This window comes from Bufo bufo, chromosome 5 (assembly GCF_905171765.1).
Source record: "Bufo bufo chromosome 5, aBufBuf1.1, whole genome shotgun sequence".
NCBI classification, from domain to species: Eukaryota; Metazoa; Chordata; class Amphibia; order Anura; family Bufonidae; genus Bufo; species Bufo bufo.
Genome location: NC_053393.1, coordinates 55,538,799 through 55,552,940, shown reverse-complemented (window position 1 = coordinate 55,552,940; position 14,142 = coordinate 55,538,799). Strand labels below are relative to the sequence as shown.

Below are 14,142 nucleotides of genomic sequence, written 5' to 3'. Positions count from 1 at the left end.
TTACCTTCATTTTTTCAATCCCCGTTGGCTGAGCAGTGGGAGGGGGCATGGCCTAACCAGGTCAGGGGAGTGGCTTAGTGGACCTGAGGGCGGGTGTTTTTAAGTTTGTTTTTTGAAGGTGGACACATTGTGGCAGGGGGCTCCTTCCTGCAAGAGTGATGCCCCTCTGGGCACCTTACTGGCTCATTTGCATACCAAATTAACTGGATTTTTTTAGAATAAAAACATCTATTGCTGGAACAAAGGCAAATCTGGAAATAAGGTACTAAGTGGTATTAGGCCATGGCTTTACTTCAATAGCGATTATCCTGGTGACAGATTTCCTTTAACCCCTTCTACTCCAGACTAGTTTTACCTTCCTGCCCAGGCCTTTTTTTGAAAATCTGACATGTTTCACTTTATGTGGTAATAATTTTGGAACGCTTTTATTTATCCAATCCATTCTGAGATTGTTTTCTCGTGACACATTGTACTTCATGATAGTCATAAATTTAAGTCAATATATTTCACCTTTATTTATGAAAAAATCCCAACTTTACCACACATTTTGAACAAATTCGCAATTTTCTAAATTTTATTTTCTCTGCTTTTAAAACAGAAAGTGATACCTCATAAAATATTTATTACTTAACATTCCCCATATGTCTACTTTAGGTTTGCATCATTTTGTAAATGTCATTTTATTTTTTGGGGACGTTAGAAGGCTTAGAATTTTAGAAGCAATTCTAAAAAAAAGTTAAGAAAATTTCCAAAACCCACTTTTTATGGACCAGTTCAGGTTTGAAGTCACTTTGTGGGGCTTACATAATAGAAACGCCCCATAAATGACCCCATTTTACAAACTTTGTTAACCCTTTAGGTGTTCCACAAGATTTAAAGGAAAATGTAGAAGAAATTTCAAAATCTCACTTTTTTGGCAGATCTTCCATTTTAATCCATTTTTTTCTTTAACACATCGAGGGTTAACAGCCAAACAAAACTAAAAATGTATAACCCTGATTCTGAGGTTTACAGAAACACCCCACATGTGATCGTAAACTGATGTAAGGGCGCACAGCAGGGCGCAGAAGGAAAGGACTGCAGCATGGTTTTTGGAAGGCAGATTTTGCTGGACTGGTTTTTAGACACCATGTCCCATTTTAAGCCCCCTGATGCACCCCTACAGTAGAAACTCCCAAAAGTGACCCCATTTTTGAAACTAGGAAATAGGGTGACAGTTTTATTACATTTTTTGTGAGGCAAGGTAACCAAAAAATTGCTATTTTGGTACTGTTTTTATTTTTTATTTTAAGGTTGTTACGGACGCGTTGATATAAAATATGTCTACTTTGTTTGTTTGTTTGTTCTAGTTTTACATAATAAAGCATTTTTGAAAAAAAATAAAGTTTTTGTGTCTCTATTTTCTAAACGCAATATTTTTTTATTTTTCTGCCAATTGTCTTGTGCAGGGGCTCATTTTTTGCAGGAAGAGTTGACGTTTTTATTGGTACTATTTTTGGGTACATATGATTTTTTGATCATTGATTATTACACTTTATGAGGCAAGGTGACCAAAAAAATTGTTTGTTTTGGCACAGTTTTTATTTATTTATTTTACAGCGTTCACCTGAGGGGTTAGGTAACATGATATTCTTATAGAGCAGGTTGTTACGGACGTGGCAATACCTAATATCTATACTTTTTCTTATTTATTTAAGTTTTACACAATAATAGCATTTTTGAAACAAAAAAAATTATGTTTTAGTGTCTGCATAGTCTGAGAGACTTTTTTTTTTTTTTTTATTTTGTCTTAGGTAGAGTCTAATTTTTTGTGCGATGGGATGACGGTTTGATTGGTTTTATTTTGGGGGCCATACGCCTTTTTGATCGCTTGGTGTTGCACTTTAAATGATGTTAGGTGACAAAAAATGGCTTTTCTGGCCACTGTTTTTTTTTTTTTTTTACTGTGTTCACCTGAGGGGTTAAGTCATATGATATTTTTATAGAGCTGGTTGTTACAGACGCGGCGATACCTAATATGTATACTTTTTTTAATTTATTTCACTTTAACACAATAATTGCATTTTTGAAACAAAAAAAATGATGTTTTAGTGTCTCCATGTTCTGAGAGACGGTTTTATTGGTACTATTTTGGGAGGCATATGCCTTTTTGATCACTTGGTGTTGCTCTTTTTGTGATGTAAGGTAAGAAAAATAGCTTTTTTTGTACATATTTATAGAGCCGGTCGTTACGGACGCGGTGATACCTAATATGTGTGTGTTTTGTTTCTTTTTTTTCTATTTTTTTATATAAAATCAGCGGAAAGGGGCTTTTTTTCTTTTTTTACTTGAAACATTATTTTTTTATTAAAAACTCTTTTTTTTTAAAACTTTATTTCTGTCCCACTCTGGGACTTTACTTTTGGGGGTCTGATCCCCTCTGCAATGCATTACAATGCATCTGTATTGTAATGCATTGCCTGTTAGTGTATTACACTGAGTAGTACACAAACAGGTTGCCTAGTTAGGAGACCAGTCCTGAGGCTGGATCTCCTGAGCACCCGTAGAAGTCAGGTCCTGATGCAGTGCAATGCATTGGGCAGCATCTGCATAGCATCAGGCTGCCTTCTGACACATAAAGTCCCTGCCACAGCAGCGCAGGGACCCGATGGGCTCCCTCACCCGCAGAAAATCCCTTCTATGCCGCAGTAGGCGCTGATCGCGGCATAGAAGGGGTTAATCCGCCAGCATCGGCTTGTACATCGATGCCGGGGGATACAGCAGGGGCCAGGCTAGAAGGGGCTGCCGGGCCCCTGCAGTGATCAGGCACGCACCGCTCCAGTGCCTGCCCGATCACCATGACGTAATAGTATGTCAAAATGCGGGAACGCACCTGCCGCCATGACGTACTATTATGTCATATGTCAGTAAGGGGTTAAAGCTCACCTACAGCAGGGAAGAAAAATTGCTGGGTTGTTATGAAAACCTGGTGTAAAGCTGTGTGTTTGTGTGTGTGTGTGGAAACTGGCCGGCGAGCTTCTATTGGCTGATAAGGGTCATGTGACCAAGCTTCTATTGGCAAATTTTTTGGGGGGAATATCTCAGGAACGGTACGTCCTAGAGAGCTGAGACCCGATCTAAAACCTTCCCGGACACCTGATGTACCTGTGTGCCAAATTTCGTGATTGTAAATGTGAAGGTGCGGATTCTTTTAGCGGACATACACACACACACACACTCAGATTTATATATTAGATTTATATATTATTTATATATATTCGAATTTATAATATTACATTTTCTTAGACTAAAGAATATTATAAAGAAATAATTGATCTTACTATAGGCGCTCACTTACCGTTCCTTATGGGCACTGCGCAATACAGAAAACCTGCATCTGATCGCGTTTGGTCCACCTCACATTTAGAGCCGCACACAAAGACCTTGGAAATTTGATCATCAAATCCAGAGCCAGCGATGGTGAGGATTAACCCACCACCAAAACCACCTGCATGAGAACAAATAGAATTGATGGTCACTGGATAAGTACTTGAAGTAAAACACTATGGGGTATTCTAGGACATCTCGGTGACTGCCAAAGGCTGCCATTAAAGGTCCCACAAGGGATTTCATGACGATTTCTCAGACACTTGAATAACAAGTTTACAGTTTAACATCTGTTGTGGGGAAACTGTTTGAAGGTTTTCTGAGAGATGCTATCTTAGAGCATCTCAACGGAAATAAGAAAATAACGCCACATCAGCATGGCTTCGTGAGGGATCGGTCATGTCAAACTAATTTAATCAGTTTCTATGAGGAGGTAAGTTCTAGACTTGACAGCGGCGAATCAATGGATGTCGTGTATCTGGACTTCTCCAAAGCATTTGACACTGTACCACATAAAAGGTTAGTATATAAAATGAGAATGCTTGGACTGGGAGAAAACGTCTGTATGTGGGTAAGTAACTGGCTGAGTGATAGAAAACAGAGGGTGGTTATTAACGGTACATACTCAGATTGGGTCACTGTCACTAGTGGGGTACCTCAGGGGTCAGTACTGGGCCCTATCCTCTTCAATATATTTATTAATGATCTTGTAGAAGGCTTGCACAGTAAAATATCAATTTTCGCAGATGACACTAAACTGTGTAAAGCAATTGACACTGAAGAGGACAGTATACTACTACAGAGGGATCTGGATAGATGGGAGGCTTGGGCAGATAAGTGGCAGATGAGGTTTAACACTGACAAATGTAAAGTTATGCACATGGGAAGGAATAATGCAAGTCACCCGTACATACTAAATGGTAAAACACTCGGTAACACTGACATGGAAAAGGATCTAGGAATTTTAATAAACAGCAAACTAAGCTGCAAAAACCAGTGTCAGGCAGCTGCTGCCAAGGCCAATAAGATAATGGGTTGCATCAGAAGGGGCATAGATGCCCATGATGAGGACATATTCCTACCACTTTACAAATCGCTAGTCAGACCACACATGGAGTACTGTGTACAGTTCTGGGCTCCTGTGAACAAGGCAGACATAGCAGAGCTGGAGAGGGTCCAGGGGAGGGCAAATAAAGTAATAACTGGAATGGGGCAACTACAGTACCCTGAAAGATTATCAAAATTAGGGTTATTCACTTTAGAAAAAAGACGACTGAGGGGAGATCTAATTACTATGTATAAATATATCAGGGGTCAGTACAGAGATCTATCCCATCATCTATTTATCCCCAGGACTGTGACTGTGACGAGGGGACATCCTCTGCGTCTGGAGGAAAGAAGGTTTGTACACAAACATAGAAAAGGTTTCTTTACGGTAAGAGCAGTGAGACTATGGAACTCTCTGCCTGAGGAGGTGGTGATGGTGAGTACAATAAAGGAATTCAAGGGGGGCCTGGATGTATTTCTGGAGCGTAATAATATTACAGGCTATAGCTACTAGAGAGGGGTCGTTGATCCAGGGAGTTATTCTGATTGCCTGATTGGAGTGGAAGGAATTTTTTATTCCCCTAAAGTGGGGAAAATTGGCTTCTACCTCACAGTTTTTTTTTTGCCTTCCTCTGGATCAACTTGCAGGATAACAGGCCGAACTGGATGGACAAATGTCTTTTTTCGGCCTTATGTACTATGTTATGTACTATGTTACTATGTTACATACACAACTGCCACATAATATATTTAGACAGATTTGCTATTCAGGGTTCCAGAAAATAACATACCCTGCATGAGATATAGTGGTGGCCATATTGATTGCCACAAGTCTTACCAGAATTAGACTCACCTTCACTTGGAGAGACACCGGTCATACTAAGTTCATAGGTGAATCTTGCACTGGATCTTGCAAACCCCTTCTGATTCTGAAATGAGACGGGGAATGTGCCGCCCCAGTGATCTCCTACGGTGCAGTTCAGCTGGCTAGCAGACGCTCCTGTGATGGAGCAGGTGGCATTGCCAATGGTCACTTTCATTTCTGAGGCATCCAAACCAAAACCAGACCCAGACACTGTGACAATGGTTCCAGAAGGTCCTGAGAAACAACATAAAGACAAGAATCACGATCTGACAGATATATCCAGCATACATGATAATCTGGTACTCACTGAGACCAAATAAGACTTTTCCTATACAGCATGGGCAGAATCAGCCCTAAGGGGGTATTTAGGTTGAAGCAAGTTTTCCCCTATCAGCAGGATGACTATTAGATTGATGGAGGTCCTACTGCTGGGTCCACAAGAAAGGGTGCTAGTACCCTGTAGAGTCCCTGAAATGAATGGAAAGGTAGGTCAAGCATGCACACTACAAGGAGAGGGAATAACTATAAGATCAGGGGGGTCCTACCACGTGGACCCCCACTGATCATAGGACTGGATACCACATACATTGGGGCAACAGTGCACATGCTCGACCTGCCGTTAAGTTCATTTCAAGGGGAACTGCAACATATAGGGCCCTTATTATTGTGATTGGTGGGGGTTCCACCAATAGGACCCCCCCAAATTGTGCATGCTTTTTAATAAATGTGGTGCATTATGAACTCCTTAAAGTCACAAAATGAAATGTGGTTACATTCATGTTATACCAATCTGTGTCATTTTATGGCTTTAGTATAAATACATCTTTCTAAAAGTTGGTGAACCAGCACCCTCCTGATAAATCATGACCAGTTTTATTGGCACTTAACCAAAACGGACAAATAAACTCCTTATCTCCCCCTAGTGGTGACTGCAGGCAGTCAGAAATTTTGCCTATGCTGGGGATTTTGGAGCTCCAACAATGGTACAGAAATATTTGTGAGATGGACGTTCCCTTTTTAGCTTGCCCTCACCTTGCTAGACAGACTTGTTTTAGTCCCTTCCAGGACTAACCGCAGCAAAAGACTGTTATGTGCTACTTGTGTACAGATACTACGAGTGGATACAGATCTTCAATACCTGTAAGCTAGTCCTCCCGTCTCCTCCAGCCACATGTGCGTGTAGTTTGACCGAGCATGCATGTGTTCTCAGTGGAGAGAAGAGAATAAGTTGCTGCCAAACACCTGTGATAGCAGCTTATCTCCCATGAGAACAGAGGATTGGGCATGTTGAAACTTAACATGCACGATCCTTCTTTCATCATCTGTCGGACCAGAGTCGGCACACGTACACATATGTTAGTCGGCCGTGGTGACTTTGCTCTCAAGGCCGCCATACACATTAGTGAATTGGCATCTGAACCCGCCATTGTCGTCAGGTTCGGCTGACAGTCTAATGTGTGGGCAGCTCACAAAATTGCCCCGAGGAGAGAGAAAGATGGGGTTTAATAAATATTCTCTCCCCATCCTCGTGTTCTCCCAGGAGATAAGCCACCACAGCAGCTTTCTCCTCTCTCCCCAGTGAATACACATACAGGTTTGGCCGAGCTGAACGTGTATGTGTATGTGGACGTCGGGAAGGAGTTAGGAGAGATAGCGGTCAGCCAAACAATAGTTCAGCCGACAGATATGGAATGTATATGGCCGCCCTTATGCCTCTGGACACCTGGAATGTGGAGAGGACATAGCGGGAGATTTATCAAAACGGTTGTAAAGTAGAACTGGCTTAGTTGCCCAGAGCAACCAATCAGATCCCACCTTTCATTTTCCAAAAGAGCTCTGCAAAATGAAAGGGGGAATCTGATTGGTTGCTATGGGCAACTAAGGCCAAGTTCACACTTCAGTTATTTGGTCAGTTATTTCCATCAGTTATTGTGAGCCAAAACTAGTAGTGAAGCTACTCATATAAGGTATAAGGGCTCATGCAGACGGCTGTTGCCAGCCGTGGGCCGCAAACAGCGGGTCCGCAATATGCGGGCACCGGCCGCGTGCTCCCTGCATCACGGATGTGTACCCATTCTCTTGAATGGATCCGCAATCCGGAGCTTCCCTGGTGTTTCTGTCCGTGCCTCCGCACCGCAAAAAAAAGAAGGTCCCCAATGCACGGAATGGCCGCACAACGGCCGTGCACATGAGCCCTAATGGAAAGATCTGCACCTGTTCAGTGTTTTTGACCTGCACCTGGCTCACAATAACTGATGGAAATAACTGACCAAATCATAGAATCGGTGACTAGCATCCCACAAACATGACCGATCAAAGTGTCAATGGATTGTCAGCTATTGGTCTAAGGCCTCATGCACACGACCGTATTTTTTCACGGTCCGCAAAACGGGGTTCCGTTGGTCCGTGATCCGTGACCGTTTTTTCGTCCGTGGGTCTTCCTTGATTTTTGGAGGATCCACGGACATGAAAAAAAAGTCGTTTTGGTGTCCGCCTGGCCGTGCGGAGCCAAACGGATCCGTCCTGAATTACAACGCAAGTCAATGGGGACGGATCCGTTTGACGTTGACACAATATGGTACAATTTCAAACGGATCCGTCCCCCATTGACTTTCAATGTAAAGTCAGGAGTTAATATACCATAGGATCTGAGTTTTCTCCAATCCGATGGTATACTTTAACTTGAAGCGTCTCCATCACCATGGGAACGCCTCTATGTTAGAATATACCATCGGATTTGAGTTACATCGTGAAACTCAGATCCGACAGTATATTCTAACACAGAGGCGTTCCCATAGTGATGGGGGCGCTTCTAGTTAGAATATACTACGAACTGTGTACATGACTGCCCCCTGCTGCCTGGCAGCACCCGATCTTTTACAGGGGGCTGTGATCAGCACAATTAACCCTTCAGGTGCCACACCTGAAGGGGTTAATTGTGGGTATCATAGCCCCCTGTAAGAGATCAGGGGCTGCCAGGCAGCAGGGGGCAGACCCCCCTCCCTCCCCAGTTTGAATATCATTGGTGGCCAGTGTGCGGCCCCCCCTCTATTGTAATATCATTGGTGGCCAGTGTGCGGCCTCCCCCGGCCCCCCCTCCCTCCCTTTATTGTAATATCATTGGTGGCCAGCGTGCGCCCCCCCCTCTCCCTCTATTGTAATATCATTGGTGGCCAGTGTGCGGCCCCCTCCGGCCCCCCCTCTATTGTATTAATATCATTGGTGGCCAGTGTGCGGCCTCCCCCCCCCCCCCCCCCCCATCATTGGTGGCAGCGGAGAGTTCCGATCGGAGTCCCAGTTTATTCGCTGGGGCTCCGATCGGTAACCATGGCAACCAGGACTCTACTGCAGGCCTGGTTGCCATGGTTACTTAGCAATATTACAATATTAGAAGCATCATACTTACCTGCTGCGCTGTCTGTGACCGGCCGGGAGCTACTCCTACTGGTAAGTGACAGGTCTGTGCGGCGCATTGCTTAATGATCTGTCACTTAACAGTAGGAGGAGCTCCCGGCCGGTCACAGACAGCGCAGCAGGTAAGTATGATGCTTCTAATATTGTAATATTGCTAAGTAACCATGGCAACCAGGTCTGCAATAGCGTCCTGGTTGCCATGGTTACCGATCGGAGCCCCAGCGAATAAACTGGGACTCCGATTGGAACTCTCCGCTGCCACCAATGATCGGGGGGGGGACAGAGGGGAGGCCGCACACTGGCCACCAATGATATTAATACAATAGAGGGGGGGCGGGGAGGCCGCACGCTGGCCACCAATGATATTACAATAAAGGGAGGGAGGGGGGTCCGACGGAGGCCACACACTGGCCACCAATGATATTACAATAGAGGGAGGGAGGGGGGGCGGGGGGGGCCGCACACTGTGCCACCAATGAAAATAATACAATAGAGGGAGGGGGGGCGGGGGGGGGGCGCACACTGTGCCACCAATGAAAATAATACGATAGAGGGAGGGAGGGGGGGGCGCACTGGCCACCAATGAAATTAAAACTGGGGAGGGAGGGGGGTCTGCCCCCTGCTGCCTGGCAGCCCCTGATCTCTTATAGGGGGCTATGATATGCACAATTAACCCCTTCATGTGCAGCACCTGAGGGGTTAATTGTGCGGATCACAGCCCCCTGTAAGAGATCGGGTGCTGCCAGGCAGCAGGGGGCAGTCATGTACACAGTTCTCAGTATATTCTAACTAGAAGCGTCCCCATCACTATGGGAACGCCTCTGTGTTAGAATATACTGTCGGATTTGAGTTTTCACGAAGTGAAAACTCAGCTCTGAAAAAGCTTTCATACAGACGGATCTTCGGATCCGTCTGTATGAAAGTAACCTACGGCCACGGATCACGGACGCGGATGCCAATCTTGTGTGCATCCATGTTCTTTCACGGACCCATTGACTTGAATGGGTCCGTGAACCGTTGTCCGTCAAAAAAATAGGACAGGTCATATTTTTTTGACGGACAGGAAACACGGATCACGGATGCGGCTGCAAAACGGTGCATTTTCCGATTTTTCCACGGACCCATTAAAAGTCAATGGGTCCACGAAAAAAAACGGAGAACGGCACAACGGCCACGGGTGCACACAACGGTCGTGTGCATGAGGCCTTAAATCACATATCCTAAATTTATTACGTTTTGTAGATTTAGGGTGTCAACCGATTACCACTAAAACTTATATTAGACAGGCAGATAATCATGAAGATCATCGATAACGAGTGTTTGTAGGAACGCTAGTTAGCAATGATCTGGCAGTGTAATACTGCCGCCGATTACCCAATGAACGAGCAATCGCTCATCTGGTACTAGGAATCTTTCAGCAGGTTTAAAAATCATTGTTTGCCGGCGGCAGATCATCAAATAATGATTCAGTATGGGGACGAGCGATGGTATTAGTGATCACTGCTGCCCACACTGTGGAGGAGATCGCTGCATGTAATAGCAGCGGTTTCCTCCACTTAAGAGCAGGCGATTGTCAGGAATTAACTCTTCCCTGCCGGCAATCGCCTGTTTTCTCTGTGCGCCTAATATAAGCCTAATTACTTGAGGTACATATGTGGTCATTGTTAGGGTCAATTCACATGAACATGCTTAAACATACATCAGCGCCAAATCCGCACATTTTTTTCTTTTTTCAGCTTTTTTCAGGCGTTTTCTATCACGTTTTTTATGCTGTTTTTTTACACTTTTTTTTTTATCCAATGGGTGTTCACTTCAATACAAAGCTGTTTTCAGCTTGAGGTTTTTAAAGCAGACCTGTGCCAAAAAAACGTGCGGGAAAATGCACAAAAACTCATGGACTTATATGGAGCAGTTTTTTTTGGCTTCCTATTCATTTCAATGGGAGATGCTGATTCTGGCCCCAGATAGGGCCCGCGGCTTCTTTTTTACACACTTATTTATTTTACTTACACGTGCTGCTTCCTATTGAAATGAATGGGAGGCCATTTTGAGGCGTTTTTTCGAGCTGCTTTTTAGGCAGAAACGTTCCAAAATCAGCACCAAAAAACTCAGTGTGAACTGGCCCTTAGACTGTTTATCATCATGATCTGACAGTGACCAACGCCATTCTCAGCTCTGCTACATCTAGTACATAATGTATAACTAACATTTTTATAGTCATACCTGTATTTGGAAGAACTGACGTTACCATTGGGGTATCGGCCTCTGAGTAGGAGAAGATGAGTGGTGGGTAAGAGGCAGATGGTACACGGATGATCACGGAAGTGGTTGTAGCAGTGGTCCTGGATGGAGTCATGCACTGGAGACTATAAGGAGCAATTGCAGTGACTGGACATGGTGCACCACCGACTTGCACAGTAGTGTTAATAGGATGAAATCCATTCCCTTGTATGAGTAGAAGAGTTCCACCTAAAACACTTCCAGAAGGTGTCAAGAGCGTGGCTTCGGCAGGACTGTTCATGGTGAAAGACCCTTGAGCTAAGCCTTTCCTGAGTACAATGACTTTGACAGGATAGTTTCCGGCAGGAATGGGGTCTATGTTGCACGTTATGTCTGTGTCATTGGCATCTACCACATTCAATTCCATGGCACCGACATAAACGGTGACATCATCAGCGACCTCCCCAAAGCCAAGGCCATTGATGTGGATTGTGGTAGCATTTCGCACTATAGTTGGGTCAACACTGGATACTTGTGGTGTAAGTGCACTTGAATAGGTAAAGCTGCAGGATCCTTTGCACTGGGCACTGATTCCCCTCACCTTTACCGCAACGTTTACACTGTGTGAATAACTAGGCAGAGTGTCACATACAATATCTGTGTAAGTTAGAGACACGATGTTACAGCCTAATCCCGTCACCTCAAGGCTGCCATTGCTGGTCAAGAAGCCGGACCCATGTATGGTAATTCTGGTGGATCCTGTATCAGACCCATTGATTGGCGAGATGGAGTCAATGTGGGGTAGGAGGGCGAATCGCCTGCTCATCTCATCTTTTAAAGAGTTGATGGCATAACCAAAGTTGTTTACTGTAAGTGACACCATTTCTGCAACCCCAATATCCATGGAGTTCTGGGGATCCACATTACATGTAACTGAAGTCTCGCTAGAAGAAGACACGACACAAGGATAATTACCGACTGAAACCTGAGATAAAAAGAACAACAGGATTTTAGTAAATTGAGTTAGGAGATATATACATTTTTGCATGGTTTTATTAGAATAAGTGAGGAGTGCTTGGATTGTCTGGGGATTTACATCATATATTGGTGCATTCCTTTTCCATTTAGGATGATAGTGAGGAGCATGGCCCCAGTAGTCTGACAGGAGAGCACATGGTTTCAGTATCGGGTTCTTTGCTGGGTGTACCCAATACTCAGACCATGTGCTCTCCAATCAAAGTCATACACCATGGAAGGTTTGATTTAGAGCTGAGTGAGAGACAGAGAGTAGAAGAAGCAGAGTGGGTCTGGGGCCACCGTCCCTCTGGAGTCCTCCTACCTAAGCATACATAGACAAAAAAAAAATTCATAGAAAAAACTAAGATAAAAACATCCTGCACGGTATGATATACAAATGTGCGGATGTCCCTGGCCATATTATTGAAGAAAACCACAGAAATAAGATAATAATGCACTTAGTAAAGTAGATGCAAGCATTATATATGGACAAAATCCTCACTCTGATATGATAATATCTGAGACACTTAGTCAATATATTTTGATCAAAACACATCTGTGCCCGTCTGCCAAGCGCCAAGGTGGTCTCAGGTCAGGCGGGTCCTACGCTAAACCTACCTAAGCCATTGGGCTTCTATGTTCAGGAGCGCAGACGCCGCACATATGGTGTGCTGCTCCTAGTCACCTCCATGTGCATGAAGCAACCAATGGGAGGAGGAGTAAGCACACCTATATGTACCACCTAATCAAGGCGCTCGATTGGATAGGAAGGGCAAAAGTGCAGAGGAATGCTACTCCCAAGATAAAATAGGTGCGCATTCACACTTGAAGGTGCCACTCCGTCAAGCAAATACTACATAGACAAAAAAAAATAATATGGCCAGGGACATCCGCACATTTATATATCATATCGTGCAGGATGTTTTTATCTTAGTTTTTTCTGTGAATTTTTTTTTTGGTCTATGTAGTATTTGCTTGAGGGAGTGGCACCTTCAAGTGTAAATGCGCACCTATTTTATCTTGGTAGTAGCATTCCTCTGCACTTTTGCCCTTCCTATCCAATAGAGCGCCTTGATTAGGTGGTATCTATAGGTGTGCTGGCTCCTCCTCCCATTGGTTGCTTCATGCACATGGAGGTGACTAGGAGCAGCACACCATATGTGCGGCGTCTGCGCTCCTGAACATAGAAGCCCAATGGCTTAGGTAGGTTTAGCGTAGGACCCGCCTGACCTGAGACCACCTTGGCGCTTGGTAGGCGGGCTCAGATGTGTTTTGATCAAAATATATTGACTAAGTGTCTCAGATAATATCATATCAGAGTGAGGATTTTGTCCATATATAATGCTTGCATCTACTTTACTAAGTGCATTATTATCTTATTTCTGTGGTTTCCTTCTAGCTAAGCCTCTGATTGGTGCACAAGCCCCTTGGGGTTGAATTGTCTTACATGTGTATTCCCTCAGGGGAGGCACTAAATGGCAGTAGTCCAACATGATTCACTGACCAGGATCCCGGCATGTCTCTGGACATTAACCATGAAAGAAGGAATATGAGTCTTCCTGTACGTCAGAGGATCAGGGTAAGGTGTGTACAAGTATTTTTTTTTTTTGTCATCAGTGACCTCCCTTTCCAACTGTGGTTCACCTGATTAAAACGCTGTTGTTGTTGTTTTTTTGTTTATCCGAGGCTCCAGTCCTGAGTTATGATACTTTTTCTTAATTGGAAAATCAGGCCATTGGTGCAGCGAGGGCGTCACCATTGCACTTGCTGCACCCAAGCTCTATAAATTTTTGTGGCCACCCCCTCCCTGACCATTTTCATTGACAGGGCCATGGAGTGACAAAACAGAGAGGGAAGGGCTGGCCACAGGAAAGAGTGGAGCTTGGGTGCAACAAGAACATGTGGCACCCTCATTGCACCAAAGACCTACTTTGCATATTAAGAAAAAGGTATCATAACTGGGGAATGGAGCCTCGGATCAAGAAAAAAAAAAAAAGAAGCAATTTAATCAGGCGAACCACAGCTATGTGTCTATGTAAAGAGTGAAGAAGGAAGACAAGAAAGGGACTTATATCCAACTCCCGGCACCCCCGCCGATCAGCTGGTTGAAGGGGTTACGACGCTCATACAAGCTCTGTGTCCAGAGTTTACCTGAACGCTGTCGATCTGGTATTGATGACCTATCGATCAATATTATGACACTGCACAACCCC

The 14,142-nt window shown here is 44.2% G+C and overlaps 1 protein-coding gene across 1 annotated transcript in view; it reads right to left on the bottom strand.

The window, feature by feature from the left end:
* Positions 1–14,142, bottom strand: part of LOC121002377 (fibrocystin-L-like) — a 171,544-nt gene that overhangs the window by 70,073 nt on the left and 87,329 nt on the right. The window contains exons 37-39 of the mRNA XM_040433840.1: positions 10,916–11,897; positions 5,267–5,512; positions 3,338–3,487 (exon numbers count right to left, since the gene is read on the bottom strand). Coding sequence (XP_040289774.1) covers positions 3,338–3,487; positions 5,267–5,512; positions 10,916–11,897 — 1,378 coding nt within the window. The remainder of the gene's footprint in view (positions 1–3,337; positions 3,488–5,266; positions 5,513–10,915; positions 11,898–14,142) is intronic.